Source organism: Panthera onca, chromosome B1, assembly GCF_046562875.1.
Source record: "Panthera onca isolate mPanOnc1 chromosome B1, mPanOnc1 haplotype 2, whole genome shotgun sequence".
Classification (NCBI taxonomy): Eukaryota; Metazoa; Chordata; class Mammalia; order Carnivora; family Felidae; genus Panthera; species Panthera onca.
In genome coordinates this window covers 43,085,332-43,108,640 of record NC_138342.1, presented here as the reverse complement: position 1 = coordinate 43,108,640, position 23,309 = coordinate 43,085,332, and the positions used below count along the sequence as shown (strand labels likewise).

Below are 23,309 nucleotides of genomic sequence, written 5' to 3'. Positions count from 1 at the left end.
ACATGTGAGGTAGGGATGAAGATGTTACATTATAAGGATGTTTGTGAGGCTAGGTGAGTTGCTGTGGGCAAAGGGTTTAGAACAGTGCCTGATGGCATGTCTGCCTCATAAGTGTTTGTTTCTGTTCCCAAACAAAATAGATTCTGCTTTCAGGAGGCTCCCAGTCCGTTTATATCATCTTTTTTCCCTCTCCCTCAGGAGCACAATTGTTGAGGTGACTATGGAAGCAGCAGAGGGTATCTGTTGCTTCCTCAGAGCTTTTGACATAGTCGTATGGCAAGCAACCTTTCCTTCATCCACTGGAGTTAAGCAGTGCTATTTTACATTACTTATGCTCTGGGGACCACAAACTCTAAGGGTGGCACCCATCACACAAATTTTAGGTTGAAAAAGATCTTTTAAAATGATCGGTGAGGGTTGAGATGATCAATTTCTGTTTTTGGAACCATACCTGTGAGTAAAGACTAAGTAAGACATTTTGTTTGTCTTCCCAGAGAACAAAGAAGTTTGAGTTTCTCAAAACAATATAAAACCCTCTTGATGTGTTTTAAAATTCTTCCTTGCCCCTAGGAAGGTGGTGCTTAGGGCTGGAACATAGTGCTCATGGCTGACACTACACATTTCTACTCCTGTTGCCAGGTATCCTAATATCATATCTACTTCATGCAAATAAATAAGTTCAGGAACATTAAAGAAAAGCATATGTTAATCTCAGTACAATCGTTCCTATTACTCTTGTTCACTCTTGTCATGTTTTAATAGCGATAAAATAGTAAGAGGAAAAATAGCTGACGTATTCTCTGTGATTACCAGGTTCCAGGCACTATATTCTAGATCCCATCTCATTTGCCCTTTTCAGGAATCATATACTTGATATGATCCCTTCTCCAACTAATTTCTTAGGTTGGCCATTCCTGTATCACAAGTTTGGTGTATATTTAGCCTTTTTAAAAAAATTCTTATTTCTTTTTAAAAAATTTTTTAAAATATTTATTTATTTTCAAGAGAGAGTGAGACAGAGAGCAAGCAGGAGAGGGGCAGAGATTGAGAGAGGGAGACACAGAATCTGAAGCAGGCTCCAGGCTCTGAGCTATCAGCACAGATGCTTAACCAGATGCTTTTGGCTTAGGTTATGATCTCACAGTCATGGCATGGAGCCTTCTTGGGATTCTCTCTCTCCCTCTCTCTTGGCAGCCCCCTCAAAATAAATAAATAAACTTAATTTTTTTTAATAAAAAAATAAAAAAGAAAATATTTGCAAATGACATATATGATAAAGAGTTAGTATCCCAAATCTATAAAGAACTTATCAAACTCAACACCCAAAAAACAAATAACTGACTGAGCCACCCAGACACCCCAATTGAGACATTTTTTAAACCTAAAAAATATTTTTAAAGAAGTCTCTTAGAGTTTTCTTCCCTCTCTCTCTTTTTCCCCCCGTCCCATATGTTCATCTGTTTTGTTTCTTCTTTTTTTTTTTTTTAAGTTTATTTATTTATTTTGAGAGAGACAGAGACAGCACAAGTGGGGAGGGGCAGAGAGAGGAAGAGAGAGAGAGGATCCCAAACAGGCTCTGTGCTGCCAGCACAAAGCCCGATGCAGGGCTTGAACAAACAAAACCGTGAGATCATGACCTGAGCGAAAACCAAGAGTCGAATGCTTAACCGACTGAGCCACCCAGGTGCCTCTGTTTTGGTTTCTTAAATTCCACATGTAAGTGAAATCATATGGCATTTGTCTTTCTTTGACTATCTTATTTCACTTAGCATAATACACTCCTGCTCTATCCACAGCATAGCAAATGGCAAGATTTCATTCTTTTTGATGGCTGAGTAAAATTGCATTATATGCATGTATATATATACACCACATCTTTTTTATCTATTCATCAATCGGTGGACATTTGGGCTCTTTCTATAGTTTGACTATTGTCGATAATGATGCTATAAACATTGGGGTGGATGTATCCCTTCAAATCAGTATTTTTGCATCCTTTGGGTAAGTACCTCATAGTGCAATTGCTGGATCATAGGGTAGTTTTATTAACTTTTTGAGGAACCTCTATACTGTTCTCCAGAGTGGCTGCACCTGTTTGCATTCCCACCGACAGAGTGAAAGTGTTCCCCTTTCTCTGCCTTCTCACCAACACCTGTGGTCTTTTTGTGTTGTTAATTTTAGCCATTCTTACAGGTATGAGGTCATATCTCATCATAGTTTTGGTAAGTATTTCCCTGATGATGAATGATATTGAGCATCTTTTCATGTTTCTGTTAGCCATCTGGATGTCTTTGGGAAAATGTCTGTTCATACCTTCTGCCCATTTCTTGGCTAGATGATTTGTTTTTTGGGTGTTGGGTTTGATAAGTTCTTTATAGATTTGGGATACTAACTCTTTATCATAAATGTCATTTGCAAATATCTTCTTTTTTATATTTTTTAAAATTTAAGTGTATTTATTTATTTTGAGGGGGCTGCCGAGAGAGAGAGAGAGAGAGAGAGAGAGAGAGAGAATATCCCAAGCAGGCTCCATGCCCATGACTGTGAGGTCATAACCTAAGCCAAAATCAAGAGTTGGTCGCTTAACTGACTAAGCCACCCCAGCATTCCACAAATATCTTCTCCCATTCCATGGATAGCATTTTGGTTTTGTTGATTGTTTCCCTCACTGTGCAGAAGCTTCTTATTTTGATGAGGTCCCAATAGTTCATGTTTGCTTTTGTTTCCCTTACCTCTAGAGATGTGTCTAGTAAGAAATGGCCCCAGCCAAGGTTAAAGAGGTTGCTGTCTGTGTTCTCCTCTAGAATTTTTGATGGTTTCCTATCTCACATTTAGGTCTTTCATCTATTTTAAACTTATTGTTGTGTATGGTGTAAGAAAGTGGTCCCGTTTCATTCTTCTGCATGTTGCTGTCCATTTCCCAACACCATTTGTTGGAAAGACTCTTTTTTTAATTGGATATTCAATCCTGCTTTGTCAAAGATGAGTTGACCATATAGTTGTGGGTGATACATTATTATCAACTACAGTCCACAGTTTATTCAGATTTCCTTAGTTTTTACCTAATTTCCTTTATCTATTCCAGAATCCCATTCAGGATATCACATTGTATTTAGTCATCATGTCTCCTTAGGCTCCTCTTGGCTGTGACAGTTTCTTAGACTTTTCTTGTTTTTGATGACCTTGACAGCCGTGAGGAGTACCTACCAGGTATTTTGCAGGATGCCTCACTATTGGAATTTGTGTAATGTTTTTCTCATGGTTAGGGTGGTGCTGTGGGTATTTAGGAGGAAGATCAGAAAGGTTAGGTGCCATTTTCACCATATCATAACAAAGGTACCTATTATCAACATGATTTACAGCTGTTGATATTGACCTTGATTTCCAGGCTGCAGTAGCATTTGTGAGGTGTTGCCATTGTAGTTAGTCATCTCTACTTTCCACGCTGCACTCTTTGAATTTTTTTTTTAACGTTTATTTATTTTTGAGACAGAGAGAGACAGAGCATGAACGGGGGAGGGTCAGAGAGAGGGAGACACAGAATCTGAAACAGGCTCTGGGCTCTGAGCTGTCAGTACAGAGCCCGACGCGGGGCTCGAACTCACGGACCGTGAGATCATGACCTGAGCCAAAGTTGGCCGCTTAACCGACTGAGCCACCCAGGCGCCCCCACGCTGCACTCTTTGGAGTAAAGTCTCTGCATAGTCTCCACTTAAGGAGTGGGGAGTTTTGCTCCCTTTTTGTTACTGTTTTTTAATTATATTGATTTAGGATTCCTATGTGTTTGCAGAGTCAAGGGGTTCTGGTTGGCTCTGTCAATTGCTGGCTACAGAATTAAGTCCTTCCCTAGGATTTGCTCTTCTCCTAAATACAGCGGATATTCTTTGATTCCTGTCTTACATCATCTCTGCAGCATCTCATGTGGACAATTACTATCTCCTTATTCTTTCCTTTCCCTTCCCTTCCCTTCCCTTCCCTTCCCTTCCCTTCCCTTCCCTTCCCTTCCCTTCCCTTCCCTTCCCTTCCCTTCCTTTTCCATTCGTAACACCACACTGTCTCAGTTTGCCTTTCACCAGTTTGGCTTTTTCCTCTCAATTTCCTTCATCGGTCCCTCTTCCTCTCCCTATCGCTAATCACTGAAATTCCTTTATCTTAGATCCTCTTATCTTCTTACACTCTCCCTAGGCCATCTCACCTCTTTTTTTTTTTTTTTTTTTTTTTTTTTTTTTAATTTTTTTTTTTTTTCAACATTTTTTATTTATTTTTGGGACAGAGAGAGACAGAGCATGAACGGGGGAGGGGCAGAGAGAGAGGGAGACACAGAATCGGAAACAGGCTCCAGGCTCCGAGCCATCAGCCCAGAGCCTGACGCGGGGCTCGAACTCACGGACCGCGAGATCGTGACCTGGCTGAAGTCGGACGCTTAACCGACTGCGCCACCCAGGCGCCCCGCCATCTCACCTCTTGACTCTTGAGCCATCTCAGTCATTTCTTTCTTTCTTTTTTTTTTTTAATTTTTTAAATGTTTATGCACGCACGCGCGCACACACACACACACACACACACACACACACACACGTGGGGGAGGGGCAGTGAGACAGAGACACAGAATCCGAAGCAGACTTCAGGTCCGAAGCAGACTTCAGGCTCTGAGCTGTCAGCACTGAGCCTGACGTGGGGCTTGAACTCGCGGAGCCTTGAGATCATGACCTGAGCCGAAGTTGGCGCTTAACGAACTGAGCCACCCAGGCACCCCCATCTCGGTCATTTCTATGGCTGCTTTTACCATCTGTGGGATCTGATGGATCCCAATGTGTTTCCTGTCAAGAATAGTTTTTTAAGGCGACAGGAGTTTATTGAATACACCACAAGGGAGTGGAGGACAGGACAGCATAGGAGAGACTGCATTCCCTGCCAAGAATTCTGTTTTGCATCTCCTCCTTCCCTTTCTTCCCTTTGCCCTGCATTGTCTGTCTATCCATTCGCCCATGCACACATCTATCCATCTATCTTTCTAATGTCTTTATCTATGTTCTACTGGGCATCTCCATTTGGTGTCTCCCATTCCACAAACTGAATCCACTATCCTCTCCTATAAACCTGGGCTGAACTCAGGAGACTCAAACATGATCATGAAGACAAAGTCATGTTTGCTTCATCCCTTGACCCTATTTTCCTCAGGGTTGGCATCATTTCTAAGCATTTTCTACCATGGCAAGAGCGACATAGCTCCTGTTTCATGCAAAAGGAGTTTTCCCTCCTTCCTCATAGTTCTATTAAAAGTCCTGGTATTGAATCTCATTGGTGTTGTCTGAATCATGTGTCCATTCAAAGCAATCACTGTGCCCCAAGGTATCCTATGGCCTCTGATTTGCCAGCTTTAGGCCATGAGCCCACTCTTGGAATTGATGATATGGTCAGCTTAACCCAATCACAAGTACTTAGAGTGGGGGAGGTATGATTTACCGCAAATCATCTGGGGATATGCTGGTTTCAGAAGAAGTGGGAGATGTATTCTGGGTAGGTTGGACTACTGGTCTCCCACTTGAAAATTAAAAAAAATATTTTTTAAGTTTATTCATTTTTGAGAGAGAGAGACAGAGCGTGAGCAGGGAACAGGCAGAGAGAGAGAGAGAGAGAGAGAGGGAGACACAGAATCTGAAGCAGGCTCCAGGCTCTGAGCTGTCAGCACAGAGCCAGACGTGGGACTCGAACCCACGAACTGCAAGATCATGACCTGAGCCGAAGTTGGATGCTTAACCAACTGAGCCATCCAGGTGCCCCTCCCACTTGAAAATTTTAAAATGCACTGGCTTTCTTGGACCCATTGCCTGGCTTCACGTCCTCAGTGTATCACCTTTACTTTCAGGATGAAGTTCAGACTCCTTAGCAAGGCCTTCAAGTTTCTATCAACCTCTTTGAACCCATCTCAGTTTGGCTCTGCCTTCCTTATTATGGTCCAACCACAGTGGCTTTGGTTTGTACCTGATTTAGGCCATGCTCTTTTCTGCTTCAGGGTCTTTAACCATTGCTATAGACTGAATGTTTGTGTTTCCCCACAATTCATAGGTTGAAGTCTTAACCCCCAATGTGATGGTGTTGGGAGGTGGGGTCTTTGGTAGAAGAGTAGGTCATGAGGGTGGAGAAATAAATTTCTGTTTTTTATATGTCTATGGTACTCCATTATAGCAGCCTCTGTTGCTACAAACATGCTTGTCCCACTACCTGGAACTTTCTCTTCTGTTCTGTTTCCCATCCTTATACTTTTGCTGATTTCTCAGAGTTGAGTTACAACCATTAACTGTTCTCATGGTCCCTGAACTTCTCCACAGGACAGACTACAATTCTAATAGTTAATCATTTTTGAAATTACCCGTCAGCCCTCCCTCGTGCCCCAATGTACTTTATGCTACATGGAGGCACGGATTGTGTTTTAATATATTATTGCTAAGCCCTCGTTCCTGGCACAGAATATGGCACATGGGAATAAGTCAATGCATATTTATTTAATGAATATATGAGTGAAAAAGGGAGGGTTGACATGCTGTCATAGTTTGGGCTGTCATGACAAAATACCACAGACTGGGTGGCTTCAACAACCGAAGATTATTTCTCACAGTTCTGGAGACTGGAAGTCCAAGATCAAAGGGCTGGCTTATTTGGCTCCTGGTGAGAGATAGCTTCCTGTGATGCCAGCGGCAATCTTTTTTTCTGTGTCCTCACACCAAGGGGAGATTGGTGGGGAGAGCAAGCTCTTTGGTCTCTTCTTAACAAAGGCACTAAATCCTAAGGACCTACTCTCGGGACCTCACCTAAACCTAATTACCTCCAGAGGCCTGACTTCCCCAATACCATCACATTGGAGGGTTAGGATTCCTACATATAAATTTTAGGTGGGGGGATACAATTCAGTCCACAGCATTACCTCATTTGATCTTTGACAACCTCAATGGCATGAGTTCCATTTCAGAATGAAGAAAAGGAGGCTTAGGAAGTTGAATCTGCCCAAAGCCACTGGCTAGGTAGTGATAGAACTGGTAAGTTTTCAAATCTAGGAATATCTGCCTTAAAAGCAACTGAATGTCCGTCTGTTGCCTCATGAGGCCTCTGAGGCATTATCTCGTTTGGTTTTGAGTCATTTAGTCTGAAGGTAAACGTGACAGCGTGTGAAGTAGGAATGTAAAGGGGAGCCAAATGGAGAGGAGCCTGTACAGTAGAGAGCTGGAGAACACTGAACACTGAGGGAAAAGATATTGAGAAGGGGAGTTTGTTCCCGGGGAGAAACTGGGGAAGAAGTTTGACAGGAAACTGGGCCCTGGAAGGTTGGGGGTGGAGTTTGGGATTGTGATGTCATCGATCATTAGGGAAACTTTGGACTCATCTTCTCTCATCCTCTCCGCCTCGTTCCCAGGTCCCACACCCCTTTGCTAGCTCTGACAGGTTTTTTTCAGAGCAGGAAAAAGAAGAGCAAAATAGGAAGAACAAAAATAAAACAGCCCCCCACCTTACACCGAGGCAGCGGGAGATACAAAGATCTCTCTGTTGAATAGATCTTAGACTAAGAACATTTCTCCCACACAGAACCAGTGTTAAGATAAAGGGTGACATTCACACAGTCCTCAGAAGCCTAGTTAACTCGTGCTGTTCTGGAACTAGCACTAGTAGCAATATGTGTCCATTCAGAGAACATTTATCCAGCTCCTTTTCTGAAGCAGGAGCTGTGGCTGAGCTGTGAGTTGCTGTGGGTGACTTCCTCTGCCCTTGGGAAGTTTCCAGCTATGTGATGGTTTAGATACTTTGGGGCCCCAGCCCCTTATCTCGGCCACTGTTTCCACAGAAAGGTGAATTCTCAGTCACGGCACGCTGGGTGTGGGCCACGCTTAGAACATGCTGACCTTCCTTCCTCTTGTTCCCTTTTTTCACCCTCCCATTTGCAGCGGCTCCTTCAACGGAGGGCAGCCACTGGCCTCTTGGTTCCTGCTAAGAAGGAGACTCAGGAGCTTGGCCTACCCAGTGCACTGAGGTTGAAGCCGTGGGTTTGACTATTAAATAGCCATTTGGCGATGAGAAAGTCACATAGCGTCTCCGAGATGAAGGACTAAATTACATCCTCCTTGGTTACCTCATAGGAGTCTTGGGGGAATATTAAATGATATGTATGTGCTTTATAAACAGTAAAGCATTACATAATGCGAGCAATTGTGCTGATCCTCATAGAGCTGATTAGTGGGATGGGGCCTTAGACAGCCCTTATTTGCTGTGTGCCAGACCTTCTTCTAGGCATTTCATGCATCTGCGGAGGAGGCCAGTGTGGGGGTGGGGGGTGGGTACTATTATTCTTATTTGACACATGAGGAACAGAGAGGTTAAGTGACCTGTTCAGGGTCACATAGTAAGTGACAGAGCTGAGATTCAAAGGCAGGCAGTCACGCTTCACAGCCCACTGCTAACCACCAAACTAAGCTGCCTTCTGTGTGCTTCATTAGTACCCTCTGTATACTCCTCTGGGAGCACTTGACACAATTATAATTGCTTACGTTAGTGATAAATAAACTACTAGAAGGCAGGGACTGTATTTCATTCACACACACACACACACACGCACACAGTGCCTGACACATAGAGCTCAGTATATATTTGTTGAATTAGTAAATGAATAAATGTCCTCTGGGGAGATATACAGCAAGTCTGATACAACTACTGCGGTTTTCCTTTATCTTTTCTTGGCTACCTATGCTCATTTCCTTCAACCATTTCCAGTAAGAAAATGTTTGGTATTTCTTGCCGTCCTTATTGCCCTCCTTTGCATTTTTCTCAAGTTCAACAATGACCCATCTAAAGGGAAATGTCAGAATGTGAACACTGTACTTGCAGAATAGTCTGACACCAGCCCTGGATCCAGTATGACTGTTCTCTCCTGTCTTTGTGGTATATACTCATTATCTAGGACTCCCTCAGGAGTCCACTGCTGCCCCTGAACTTTTTGTATGGCCGGACAGGTTCTTGACTATGAAACTAAGCACCCAGAGTGACCCTTAGGCCTTCATTAGTGGTCTAGGCAGGTAAGCAGAATCCATTAAACTCTTCCTCCCCTCCCCTCTTCTCCCTCCTCTACCTTTTCCATTCTAGAAGGGGCTGTAAGGAAGGGAAAGGGATTCCGTAAGGTCTTAAGGGAAGAAAACAGGTTATGGTTGATGAGGGAGTTGGGGCAGGAAAACTGCATCTTTCAAACTGGAATCCAGAGAATGTGGCAATTTTTTTGCTTCATGTCATGACTACAGTGAGTTCTCTTGTAAGAAAAAAATAGCATCATTGGCCTGTATTTAAGGGGATGATGGGACATGATGTTTCAGTTTGGACATGTTTTGAAAATTCTTTTATCAAAGTGGACAAAAACATTTGCAATGTTTCTGTTGGGCTCCTCAAATTGGGAAAGTACAGACTCTGGCTTCCATCAAGACTAAAAACACTGACAAAAAGCGAGATTCATCTATTAGATAAACTGGCAAACACGCACTATAAATTTTGTATTCCAACCAGGGTTTTTGTTTTTAGTAGTTTTGGGTAGAGGTTACTTTGGGTGATTAAGTGCTCCATTGGACAGACACCCCTGGCTCCATTCCTCCAGGCGGGACCAACGCCCCGGGCCCTCGGAGCCGCCCTTTGCAGGACTCACTTGCTGGAGGGCGGGACCGCGCCGGCGGGGGCGCGCTGCCGAAGCGTCGTCGGCGGGTGGGAGCGGAGGAAGGAAGGAAGGCGCCCTGGGAGCGCGCGAGGCCACACGTTCGCGCGCGCCCGCGCGCCCACGCGCCCGACCGCACTCCCGGGAAGTCTCGCGATGCCGTAGCCGGCTGCTCCCGCTGCGGGTGGCTCTGGCTGTTGCTGTGGTTGCCTGAGTTGCTGCTGCTGCGGCGGCGGCGGCAGCGGCGGTACTGGTGGAGGTGTCGGCCCTTGGGCGGATGTTGACATTGTGTTGTTGTTATTGCTGATGGTAATGGCGGCGGCGGCGGCGGCGACGGCCGGGACCCCATCTCCTCTGTAGCCGGAGCCGAGGCAGCGAAGAGCTAACTCCGCGGCCTCTGAGCCCGAGGCAGCGACTCCCCTCAGCCTCCGCCGCCTCGCCTGCCCGTTTCCCGGCCGCGGCCCCGGCCCCTGGAGTCAGGCCCCTTTGGGCAGGGGGGCCTCGGAGGCTCAGGATGGCGGATTTCGACGAGATCTATGAGGAGGAGGAGGACGAGGAGCGGGCCCTGGAGGAGCAGCTGCTCAAATACTCGCCGGACCCAGTGGTGGTCCGCGGCTCCGGTCACGTCACCGTGTAAGGCCCGGAGGAGGGGAGGGCGAGGACGGGAAGGTGCAGGGCTGGGGTGGGCGCCCCCCCTTTACTCCTCGGGAGCCCTCTTTCCCCGGTGTCCGTCTTGTGTCGGGGCCTTCGGGAAGAGTAGGAGACCAGGAAGTGAGAACTTGCTTTAATTTCGTTTGTTTCGATCTCCGGAGTGGGGACAGACACTGCCCTTCCTCCCCCACACGCCCCCTTTAGCAGGCCCTACAGGCCTGGGCGATGTGACGGATCCCAGGAGCGAAGGTTTTTCTTGAGTCTGCCCTTTGGGCCACCTCTTCAGCTTCGGGGTGGAAGTACACGTATTTATGAGGTTCCTCCCCCTTGTTTTCTCTTCCAGTTACCCTGTGGTTCTCTCCTCTCATCTGTGCCTTTGAGCCTAGTGACATATGGCTCAGAGGCCAGATCTGGGCCATGTGAGACCCCAGTGACAATTGGTAATGAGTGGTTCACCGTGGTGTCTGTGCCTTTCACACATACTCACAGGTCTTCCCAGTTTCTTGCAGAGTCAATTTCAGCGGAAATGCAGGTTCCTGTAATTGTATATGATAAAAATGTGTGGATGAACCTATATTTAAGATCTGCAGAACGATATATGTTTACTACCAGTTTTTAAAAAGAAATCTACGTGCTGGACACACTCTGCTGGGGTTACTGAGTTCTCTCTGTAATCAGAGCCTCCTTTGGGCATGAACTCTGGGATGGCTTCTTCATTTGATAAGGGTTCCTTCCTGTAAGTCTGATTTGCAACATTTAAAAGTCCGATGTTATTCAAACAATAAGGAATGAGAGCTTTGTAAAAAGGTCATGACTAATCAAAGGAATGTGAAGACTTGAACCAAATAATGAGCTGTCCGGAAGCAGGAAGTTTTGTAATGTTTGTCTGAGAAGTCCAGAGTTGTGTACAACTTGAAGTATTTATATTCTTCATTTTAGATCTCTTGTTCAAATCCTAGATCAAACTTGTATGCTTGTCAGAAATCTCCACACTACACCCTTCTAGTAAAATAAAAGGGCCAGCAGATCCGAGACTGTCTGGAACAGTTTTCGTTGCGTTTTTGGTGTGGGGTGAGTGGGATGTGCAGTGAATAACTTTTAGTGAAAAGGTAAGACTCCTTATAGAAGATTTTCAGCAAAATCCTTGTATTTCTCACTACGTGATATGACCAGCCATATTGTTGTTTGGGTATGCTTATGTAATGCTTTGATTTCTTTAGCACCTGTTAGTCTATATTCAGGTGACTTAATAGGGTAAAAACACTGCATAATCATTGTCACAGTGCCATGGGAAGACAATGGGATTTATCACCACAATAACAGTTACTTAGTATTTTCACTGTCATCTCCAGCAGAATTAAGAAGTTTCATGGATACTAAATCTTTCTTTAACATGTATTACAGAACTTTTTTAGTCTCATAGCCTGCCATTTAATTTTTTAGTTTGACACTCAGGACCTTTTTACATACATCTATTTATTTATTTATTTATTTATTTTCTTTTTACATTGTTTTAAACCTAATGAGTGTATGTGTGCATAAAGAAGGGATTTTTTTTTTCAAACTCTTTGATGCTATCTCCCTGCCTTTCCCCCCCTAAATTCCTCTTGTTAAAGAAAAGCAGGCAATTTTTTGCTATTTAAAAAGGCGCTGCTTGAGTTATAATGTTTCCTCTGTTTAAGGAAAAGAAAAACTAAGCACTTTGTTGGGTAAATAGAAAATATAATAAAGTGCTCAGAACTAAATAGGTGATTAGTAAATTTGATTGTAGTTGGCTACTCAGACAGGTTAATGGGGTGGGAAATGATTATTAGTGGTTTTCAATCTCACTGCCCATTAAAATTACCTGCGGAAATTAAACAAACAAAAGAACAACAACAAGAAAAGCTGCGTTTTCCCCGCCTAGTATCTGAGTGAGGTCCCAGGCCTGGATGTTGGTTTAGAAAGTCCTACAGGTGATTCTAATGTACAGGCAGAGTTGAAAATCTCTCATCCAGAGTATGAGGAGGGACTCCATGCCCCCAGTAAGCAGTATGCCTTTCTGCACTGGAGTTCATGTTTCTGTGATCTCTCTCAGTCACTTTCCCTCTTTTCCCCATTACCTTGGTTCTAGGCTCTGGGTTCAAATCTACTCTCTGCCACTAGGGTAAATTATTTATGCCTCTTCAGTTACGATGGGGATCGTTATAGTCCTTAATTTTTAAGGTTATTAAGGATTAAATGAGACAGTATACGCCAGGAAGTCATCACATTGTGTGATACTGTGCCCAATAAATATTAACCTTCATTAGTTACCCTCTGTATTTAAAAGTGTTCCACTTTGAGAAACATGAGTGTAAAGCACAGTACTAAGAAATCCGAACTGCCATTTTCAAACCTAACAGTGATTGACTTTAGTCCTATTTTTCCATTTCTAAACAATGTATATGAGGTTAAATTACTGTGTGAAGTATTTGCATGAAAATTAGTGAGAATCTTCATTGAAAACCTAAACCCGTTTTGTAACGACATAGATAAGTATAGTAATAGTAATACAAAACTTTTTACATGACTCTGTCATATATAATTCACTGGCATACTATGCCCGTGGGTAGCCCAGTTAGTGCCTATAAGGTTTTTGAAATTGGCTCTTTTTTAAAAAAAATTTTTTTAAAGTTTATTTATTTTTGAGAGAGAGAGAGCGAGAGAGAGCGAGAGAGAGCAAGCACGAGCTGGAAAGGGGCAGAGAAAGATGGAGAAAGAGAATCCAAAGCAGGCTCCAGGCTCTGAGCTGTCAGCACAGAGCCCCATGCAGGGCTTGAACCCACAAGCTGTGAGATCGTGACCTGACCAAAGTTGGACGCTTACCCGACTGAGCTACCCAGGCACCCCTGAAATTGGTTCTTATGGGTTACTGTAACTGTTGAGCATGTTCAGTTTTTCTTACCTTTAATTATAAATAAGAGCTGTTAAAACAGTTGTAGTAAAGCTGCTGCTGCTCCCACCCTACCTGTTTTTTTTAAACTAAGGAGCTCTTCAGAGCAGTCTTCTCTTACAGGTTTAGAAGTAAATGATAGTGCCACCTGAATCGTCTGTAATCCTGATCAATCTCAAAACATATCGATTCATCCATATTTGTTTTTCATAGATTTCACTTTTGAGTAGACCTTTATATCTGAATATTTCCACTCTTTTTTCCTCCCTACCATAATAATCATTTTACAGTATTACTCTTACTTTATTTTAGAAATTACTGTATTCTCATGTGACATGATCTGGCATGTCATTATAGTGATGTGAAAAAGTAAGATACCTTCCATTTTCCCCTACATAGGCAGGTCGTGGTTATTTTGGGGGTATAATTGTATAATCAGATTTTTGGGATATAAGGATGTAAAACAATTTGTCTAAACAAAGTCTGTTTTAATGTGTTTTTTAACACAAATATTTTTATATCGATTGCAAATCAGACTTATACTTTGTACTTCCATCATGATCAGTATTCTTTTTTGACATTCTTCTGGATAAGTTTAATAATTTTCTTCATTGCTAGATTTGCATGTAACAATATGGAACAGAGTGGCAGCTCCAACAGGGAGAAATCTTATACAGAAGCATATTTTGAGGAAAGGTGGTATTTGAAGGAAGAGGGAAATAAGTTCCTATTATTGCATAACATTTATGTGCATGGAATTTAAGACTTGAGTTCACACTTCAATTAAAAGTAGATTTCCTGTGTGTGTGTGTGTGTGTGTGTGTGTGTGTGAGAGAGAGAGAGAGAGAGAGAGAGAGTTTTCTTATTTTATTATGTAATGAAAATGAGGGGAAAGTGATTATCTCATTAGGGGGTATAGGCGAGATTGGTTAATATTCTTAAATTATAAAGTTTTTTACTCTTCAGTAGATTTGCCAAAATATAGTGATCATTGTTGAAGACTTTGATTTTTCACAATGATGACAGTGTTAAAGGATTTAATCTAAAACTTAGAATTTAAAAATAGTTTTTAGACCAGTATTTTCTAGCTGATCTATCATTATAACCGACATTATTTGCTTCTGGCTCATTTAATGCCCTCCCATATCAGAATCACACTTGGGGCTTTCCTAGGGCATATATAATCTTTGACTTCTAACTTAAGTCCTGTCAAAGAGGCAAGTTATTTTGCTAAGGTTTGTTTCTAATAATGTTATTCTCTTTTAATTTCACTAAATTATTGTATCTTCATGTACTCTCTTCTGAGGTATAATCTTCCTACCATCTCCACAAATAATTCCTCATTCTTCAGTACCAGTTTTTACCAATGGCTGTGGAACTCAATCTCTTTGCTTGTCTTCATGTCAGGTATGCTGTGGAAAATTGAAAGATTTAGAATGGGGCTTGAAATGAAAAAACTTGGAAACTACTTTGGGGTGCAATAAAATCTTTGCATAGGAGACATCACAAGAACACGTTGACCTTTCAAATGGTAGAGTTAATAAAAAATGGTCTATCTTGAAATGTATCAGTATTCCAAGACTGATACCAGATGCTGTAGTTAGCAACAGGAGATCTGAACGTGATTTTCCCAAAAAATAGAATCACTTCAGTTAAACAAGTTTTTTAACTTCATAGCTTTCACCTTCTCTCCCCCACCCAGCATGATATGTAAGGTGTATTCCATTTTTATTTTATTTTATTTTATTTTATTTTATTTTATTTTATTTTATTTTATTTATTAAAAATATTTTTTAATGTTTATTTAATATTGAGAGACAGAGAGAGATAGAGCATGAGCAGGGGAGGGGCATAGAGAGGAGGAGACACAGAATCCGAAACGCTCCAGGCTCTGAGCTGTTAGCACAGAGCCTGACATGGGGCTCGAACCCACAAACCACGAGATATGACCTGAGCCAAAGTCGGATGCTTAACCGACTGAGCCACTCAGGTGCCCCAGGTGTATTCCATTTTTAAGGATTAAACTTTTGTTCTGAGATTTTTTTTTTAAGACATTATTGATCTTTCTCCATAAGGCTGTGAAGTTGTTTGAAGTCAGGAATTGTGGTTATTAGTTTGTATTTCTCCACTGTTTAATCTAGTGTCTGGAATTTTATGGGTCCTAAAATGTTTGCTAAATAAATGAGATAATTGCATACATCTTTGGATCTTGTCAGAATTGCCAAAGGAGTAACTGTTTTCTTTCCTGAACCTCCTGATGAAGGCAAACAGTGTTTTACAATAGAACTCTTATAAAATCATATTCAAATGATAACTGGCTTCCTTTTTTTTTTTTTAATTGATAATTATAAGGAAATTGTAAAATTAAGGTAAGATATTTTTTCCTCAGATTTTTCTTACTCATTATTTCAAAGGAAATTAGTTTGATTTAGAATATAGAGTTGAACATATCTTTGGTAACTAACACAAAGAAAAAGAATGCTAAACACTTTAATTGGATCAGCTACCAAAACTTCTCAGTGGGTAAACTTTCTTGAAGAAATGAGGATTATGGCCGTAAGCTGAAGTTTCAAAATTTTACTGTATTCGAATTTGAAATTTACATGGTGTTTCAGTGTAAACAGTTTAGTGTTGGATTTCTGCCTATTAACAGATGTGAAATTGACTAGTGCTTAAAATTTTATGTGACTAGCTAAGTGCAATACAGGGACTAAATGGTGAAAATTAGTTCTATGAAATTATAATTACTTAAATACTATTCTAGATAACATTACCTTGACTAATAATATTTCTCTAAAGAGTAATATTTTTATTTTGAGAGCTACTCCTAAACTCCAGATTGAGTTTATATTCCTTCATTTATTTATTTATTTATTTTAGAGAGTGCCATCATGAGAGTGTGGGAGTGGGGGAGAGGGGCAGAGGGAGAGAAAATGTTAAGCAGGCTTCATGCTCAGCATGGAACCTAATACGAAGCTCGATCCCACAATCCTAGGATCATGACCTGAGATGAAATCAAGAGTTGGGTGCTCAACCGAATGAGCCATCCAGGCGCCCTGAGTTTATAGTCCTTATTAGGAATAGGTTAAAGGCCCAGGATCTTTTACTCCCTGTAGTATCTATGCCTGGTTTAGCTTTCTAAGCTATAAAGCTACTTAAGATTTTATTCTCAATAAAATTAGGCTTTAAATACAACATTTAGCAACAGATGCTTTTAAGTATCCTTACTTTAGTATCTTCTGTTTAACATTTTTTTTTGTGACTTTTCATAATTTGTTTCAGAATCCATTTATAAAATCAAATCTTAAGCCAGACTTTCACCATTCATGTAGTCTAGCTTAGTCTCAATGCAGATTTCCTTCTTGTTTTTTTTTTATTTGAGAGAGAGAGAGAAACATAGACAGTTCAAGTGGGGGATCGGCAGAGAGAGAGGGAGACACAAAATCCAAAGCAGGCTCCAGGCTCAGAGCTGTCAGCACAGAGCTGACACGGGGCTCGAACTCACAGACTGGGAGATCATGACTTGAGCTAAAGTCTAACGCCTAACTGACTGAGCCACCCAGGTGCCCCTGCCCAATGCAGGATTTCTTCAACTTGCCTGATTATCAGAATCACTGAGAGTATTTTATTTTATTTTTTATTTTAAGGTTTATTAATTCATTTGGGGGTGGGGGGAGGGGTAGAGAGAGGGAGAGAGAGAGAGAATCCCAAGCGGGCTCCATGTAGGCTGCCAGCACAGAGCCTGATGGAGGATTTGAATTCACAGACCGTGAGATCATGACCTGAGCCGAAACCAAGAGTCGGACGCTAAACTGACTGAGCCACCCAGGCACCGAAGAGCATTTTGAAAAATACACATTTTAGGTTCTCCACCAGTCGGAATCTTTAAGGAGAAGAGTCTAGGAATTTTTATTTTCTTTTTAACATTTATTTATTTATTTTGAGAGAGAGATTGCGCACAAGCTGAGGAGGGGCAGAGAGACGGGAGAGAATCCATTCTAAGTAGGCTCTGTGCTGTCAGCGTGGAGCCTGATTCGGGGCTCAACCCCACAAACTGTGAGATCACAACCTGAGCCGAAATCAAGAGTTGGGCACTTAAGCAACTGAGTCACCCAGGTGTCCCTGGGAATTTTTATTTTTAGTAAGAGCTTAGGTAATTCTCATATCAGACACATTTAGAAGCAATTGATGATATGTGGAAAGAGTATGGTCTTTGATGTTAAGCAGATTAGTTTTAATTCTCAGATACTTCCTAACGGTAACCTAACTGTAACCGTTAACATTTTTGAACTTTAGTTTCCTCATCTGCAAAAGGGATAAGTAAGGTCTGCCTCAGAGATTAGGTGTGAGAGTCAGAAATAATTTATCTAATGTCATGTGCCCACAGTAGAAATACAGCAAATTATTACTTATTACATATTTTGATATTTATGCTTTTGTGCACATTTTTGGCTAATATTTACCGTTTTCCTGGAAATCCATATAAAAGGTAACATATGCTTTCCTACTTTAAAACAAGATCCTGGTGGCTCAGTCGGTTAAGTGGGCGACTTCGGCTCAGGTCATGATCTCATGGTTCGAAGGCTCATGAGTTTGAGCCCTGCATCGGGCTCTGTGCTGACAGTTCAGCCTGGAGCCTGCTTTGGATTCTGTGTCTCCCTCTCTCTCTGCCCCTCCCCTGCTCGCACTCTGTCTCTCTCAAAAAAAAAATAAATATGAAAGAAATTAAAAAAATAAAACAAGATCCTGACCATAAATCAGAATTATCTCATTGTGTTGAGGAAACATTTAATCAAAAGCAGATATTATCAGGTTGGTACACAGTCATAGTCTTAGGGGTTCTTGAGTTATTTTGGAGTTTGAGAATCTTCTCTTTTTTAAAAATGTTTTTAAATGTTTATTTGTTTTTGAGAGAGAGAGAGAAAGAAACAGAGTGTGAGTGGGGGAGGGGCAGAGAGAGAGGGAGAGGTAGAATCTGAAGGGGGCTCCAGGCTCTGAGCTGTCAGCACAGAGCCCAAGGCTGGGCTCGAACTCAGGAACCACAAGATCTGACCTGAGCCGAAGTCGGATGCTTAACCGACTGAGCCATTGAGGCATCCTGAGGATCTTCTCTAAGTGGCACTTTATTTTAAATTTCACATGTGTGGGCTTCTCTTTTCTATATACCTTCTTTATCTAATGGATGAACTGTAGGTTGAGAATGAGACAACCAACATTATTAGAACTATGAATAAAGTAAGAGTAGTTGGTTCTGGGTGCTGGATTTAGATCCTTGAGTTTTAAGATATTTGTTTAATCAGAGAATTTTTTGCTTAATCCTTCATTTTCAGCTGTCTTTTTTTTTTTTTTTTTAAATGTTTATTTATTATTGAGAGAGTGTGTGAGAGAGAGAGAGACAGAGCGTGAGCCAGGGAGGGGCAGAGAGAGAGGGAGACACGGAATCTGACACGGGTTCCAGGCTCTGAGTGTCAGCACAGAGCCCAACGCAGGGCTCGAACCCATGGAAAGTGAGATCGTCACTTGAGCCAAAGTCAGACGCTCAACCAACTGAGCCACCCAGGCGCCCCCATTCTCAGCTGTCTTACTAAAGTTTCCTGATAAGTAGTTTAACAAACATTTATCAGATTTTGTGTTAAGGTGTTACGCGAGACTCTAGGTACATAGTTATGAATAAAACACATAGTTCCTCTGTCCTCCTGGAGCTTACAGTTAAGAGACAAATTATGTCGGAGCACATTGCTGTGAAGGAGCCCGGTAGAGTGCTGTGACTGAAAATAACGTGGTTAGGGAGAAGCTCCCTGAGGAGTAACATTTAGGAAGGGCGAAAGAGTTCTGTGAAGAGCATCCCGGGTGTGGAAAACAGTAAAATAAGTCTGGCTGGCCTGAGATGCTGAAAAGCTACTTGTGAACTGCGGTGAGTGTAGGGAGTTTAAGGGGACGGTGCCTTGAAATGAGGTCGGTGAGGTCCGTAGGGGCAGGAAAGGATGGTAGAGGGATTAGACTGAAACCGAATTCAGAAGGCTTTTGAATGGCGTAGATGAGATACGATGGTGGTGATAGTCTTTTGATAAAGGAGGTGTTACGGTTCTGTCTAGAGGTCATCAAATTTCGCAACTTTCCTGTGAGAGCCGGAAAAAATAGCAGTAACTGCTTTGGCTGTCTCGTTCCCATCTCATTTTCTATTTTGCTTTGTGTTTTTTGTTTTGCTTTGTAAAGAGTGAGGTCGGAGAACTGTGGCTTCCCTGACTGTCTTGATGACATACCTGCATTTCCTGTTCTGCTGCCACAGGGCAGCTCACGTGCCAAGAGGACAGCCTGTGTCGGAAGTGGAGAGGGGCTTTCCCACAAGATCATAGATTTGGAAGCGAGGAACTTTGTCAGGTCTTACCCTTCAACGACAAGACGTGTGGTGTTTGACAATGATCTATTAGACTGGAAGAAAAGACTGTGCTTTTAAAGTCTTGACACTTAAAGTGAAATTGAGTACACAGTGGATGAAATTTTCTCACAAAGGCCTGGGCTGATGATTTGATTTCTCCTTAAGCTCTTCTCCAGCCTCTCATTTACGTAGGGTCCTACCATCTAAGTAAACCTAAACTTATTTAGGTTAGAGTTGGTTGGACTTTGGGGTAAGCTACCCCTGTTGTTGTTGTTTTTTAGTGTGTGTGTGTGTGTGTGTGTGTGTGTGTGTGTGTGTGTGTATGTGTATGCTTCCTGCAAGAGCTCCTTTTTTTTTCTCTTTGAATTTGTGTTGTAGTTACAGTGGAGTCCTTGGTTAAGTCTAGTAAAGGAATTCCTGTATACTAACCTTCTTTTTCTGCTCTTTCTAAACTATTCAATTGTAAATGTCACTTGAAATTGATACTTTTGGTAGTTTATACTATAATCCAGTTCAACCACATATTCTTAAATGAACATAATTTATCATTATTTTTGAAATGTTTATTTTGAGAGAGAGAGAGAGAGAGCGAGCATGCTTGTGCAAGAGTGGGGGAGGGGCAGAGAGAGATGGAGAGAGAGAATCCTAAGCAGGCTCTGTGCTGTCGGTGCAGAGCCCTACAGGGGGCTCAGTCTCACTAACCATGAGATCATGACCTGAGCTGGAATCAAGAGCCAGATGCTTAACACACTGAGCCACCCAGGCGCCCCCATAATTTATCATTATTGTGTTGCTCATACAATTTACGTAAGCGTGAAGAATATTCTAACATATGTATAAATTAGATAGTTGAGTTAGATTAATTGAATTCCTATATCATCAGAAGTCAATACCATTAAGTTTAATCAATATATATTACATAACTGCCATTGTTTAACAACATATGTAAACATCTATAAATACTTGAAAATATAATCTTAATAATTGAAAATTAGTAAAATTCTAATGCTAGAATATTATGGAACTATATAGTGATGAGTGAATTAATAAATGATTTAAATAAGTCTTTGATTTCACAAGTTTATTAGTAAAATTGTACTTTCACGGGGGCGCCTGGGTGACTCAGTTGGTTAAGCATCTGACTTTTGATTTCAGCTCAGGTCATGATCTCACACTTCATGAGTTCAAGCCCCACATTGGGCTCTGCACTGGCAGCATAGAGCCTGCTTGGGATTCTCTCTCCCTCTTTCTTCCCCTCCCCAGCATGCACACTCTCTCTCTCTCTCTCAAAATAAATAAACATTTAAAAAAAAAGATTGTACTTTTACAGAGTTGGATGAACCGCAGATATTCAGAATTTGGTCACACAGTTAAAATTTTTAGATGTGTTCTGAGATGCATGTGTATATGTCTCCCAACACCAGGGGTTCTATATCTTCTGGGTAAATAAACACTGCACTTTCAGTTCTGTCCCTTCCTCCTTGAGCCACATTGATATTCTGATGTCTGTCGAGACAGCCAGATGAATTTAAAGTGTGGCTTTTATGCATTAAACTGTTAATTTTCTCTATAGTTACGACTTCATCTTCCAAAATAGCTAAAAAACTGATTCCGTTGAACTCAGAGTTCAACATTAGGAAATAAATGTTGTCTTCACTTGCCATCCTCATAACTCCCCATGTGTTCAGTTTGAAAGTTCTAGTTCATATGTTCATAGATCTTGTCATATCAATAGGAAAATAAAATCCTGTGAGTCTAGGTTTGTACAGGTTGAGTGTCTCAAGATCCAGAATAGCCAAAACTGATTTCATAATCTTTTTCCCAAATTAATTTCAACTGCAGTCTTTTTATTCTCAGTTGATGGCAGATCTGGCATCCTATTTGTTTAGATTAAAAACATCTTTGATACATCCTTAAAGTCCCTCTTTCTCTTTCCTTGCATCCAGGCTGTCAAGAAATCATTCATTGGCTCTGTCTTCAAAACATATTCAAAATTCGACCATTTTTTATCATCTCCACTACTGGTGTGAGTTGTCATCGTCTCTCTTCTGCTATACACTTAATTTTTTCCCCCTCCCTCCTTCCTTTGCCTCTCAACCTATACAGTCTTCTTAGTACATCTGACATAGTGATCCTTTGATTGATTGATTGATTGATTGATTTTAAATGGAGCATTATGCTACAGATTTTTTTTTTATGTTTACTTTATTATTTTTGAGAAAGAGACAGTGTGAGCAGGAGAGAAGCAGGGGTGGGTGGGTGGACAGAGGATCCAAAATGGGTTCTGTGCTAACAGCAGAGAGCCCGATGTGGGGCTGGAACTCATGAACCGTGAGATCATGTCCTGAGCTGAAGCTGGGCGCTTAACTGACTGAGCCATCCAGGCATCCCTTCTGTTTTTTGGTTTTTTTTTTACTCTTTTCTAATTATAGTGAAAAACAAAGATTACTTAAAAATTGGAAAGTAATACTTCTCAGTGAAGCAGAAAATAAACTGTCTATAATCAGCAAGAGACCAAGGTCATTTAATATTTTGGTGTATTTGTTTCTAGTCCTTATTAAATTTTTCTTTCTAGGAATCTCTTTTTTAGCTTAAAATAGCAATATATGTTATTATAGAAATTTTAGAAAACTTGAAAATATTAGAAGTGAAATATCACCTATAAGGTAATTGCCTACGGTTAACCACTATTAATATTTTTATGGCTTATCTTTTAAAAATTTTCTCTGTATATGTAAATATTTTTATGAAAAAAATTGAGACCATACTTAAAAGTCTTTTGTATTCTACATTTTTCATTTGACACTAGGAAAATATGCCAGTGTCACTATGGGTTCTTAAAGTATGAAATATGAGACTCTATTAGATTTCAGAGAACAGAATCACTCAGAGGGCCGTAGGCAGTGGAAACTTATTGTAAGAATGCATGGACACTAAGGAAGACAGGAGACATTTGTCACTGTACAGCCAGGCTTCAAGGAGACTGGAATATTAATATTTTTGGATATAGTGCAATCTGGCTATGAGGTTATTCTGTTATTTTTCTCAATAGCATGTGTCCTGTGCTCCCTGGTCTAATGGTCTATCACAATGACTTACTTTCAGTTGGAGCTTGTGCTGTTGCAGTGTGAACTGGCAGAGAGCTTTTCCCTCTCTTGTTGTATCTGCTTACTGTTGGCCTCAGCTTATTCCTTACTTCTACTTATTCATGGCTTTACTGTATCTTGGCTTCAGTTGAAGCTTCATGTTACCAGCTATTGTCTCCTGTGTAGATAGACACCTCGAGAAAGAGGATCAGACTGAATTAGTGAATGTTGTCTAAGTTGGGCGGGTTTGTTGGGCCTCCATCCCACATGCTGCTAGCTAGCCCAGGGATTAGTGGTTCTAAAATCAGATGCCCATTTGTGGTCTAATTCACCAGAGCATAGGGAACTCCTGGTCAGGCACTCAGAGTAACAGACTTCTCTTTAGTATACGTGGTTTTGAGCTACACAGTGTCTTTTCAGATGGATATATTATCGTTAATGTAATTGTAGGACATTTCTAGTATTTGAGAACTTTCACTGTCAAAAATAGCACTGCGACTAAGAAGCAAGGAAAATAAATACAAAACAAGATGAAGCAGTCAGATTCTTGCAGTTCTGTATTTCAAAGACAAAATTCGTCATGAGATCAAAACATGA

The 23,309-nt window shown here is 41.3% G+C and overlaps 1 protein-coding gene across 2 annotated transcripts in view; it reads left to right on the top strand.

Moving 5' to 3' along the window:
* Positions 1–9,780: 9,780 nt before the first annotated feature.
* CHIC2 (cysteine rich hydrophobic domain 2) overlaps positions 9,781–23,309 on the top strand; it is a 56,814-nt gene continuing 43,285 nt past the window's right edge. The window contains exon 1 of one of the 2 annotated variants that reach the window (XM_060655039.3): positions 9,781–10,315. In XM_060655039.3, coding sequence (XP_060511022.1) covers positions 10,197–10,315 — 119 coding nt within the window. In that variant the 5' untranslated portion in view covers positions 9,781–10,196. Of the gene's footprint in view, positions 10,316–12,239; positions 14,655–23,309 lie in introns of those variants that run through there. The other variant, XM_060655040.3, reaches the window with a different exon arrangement.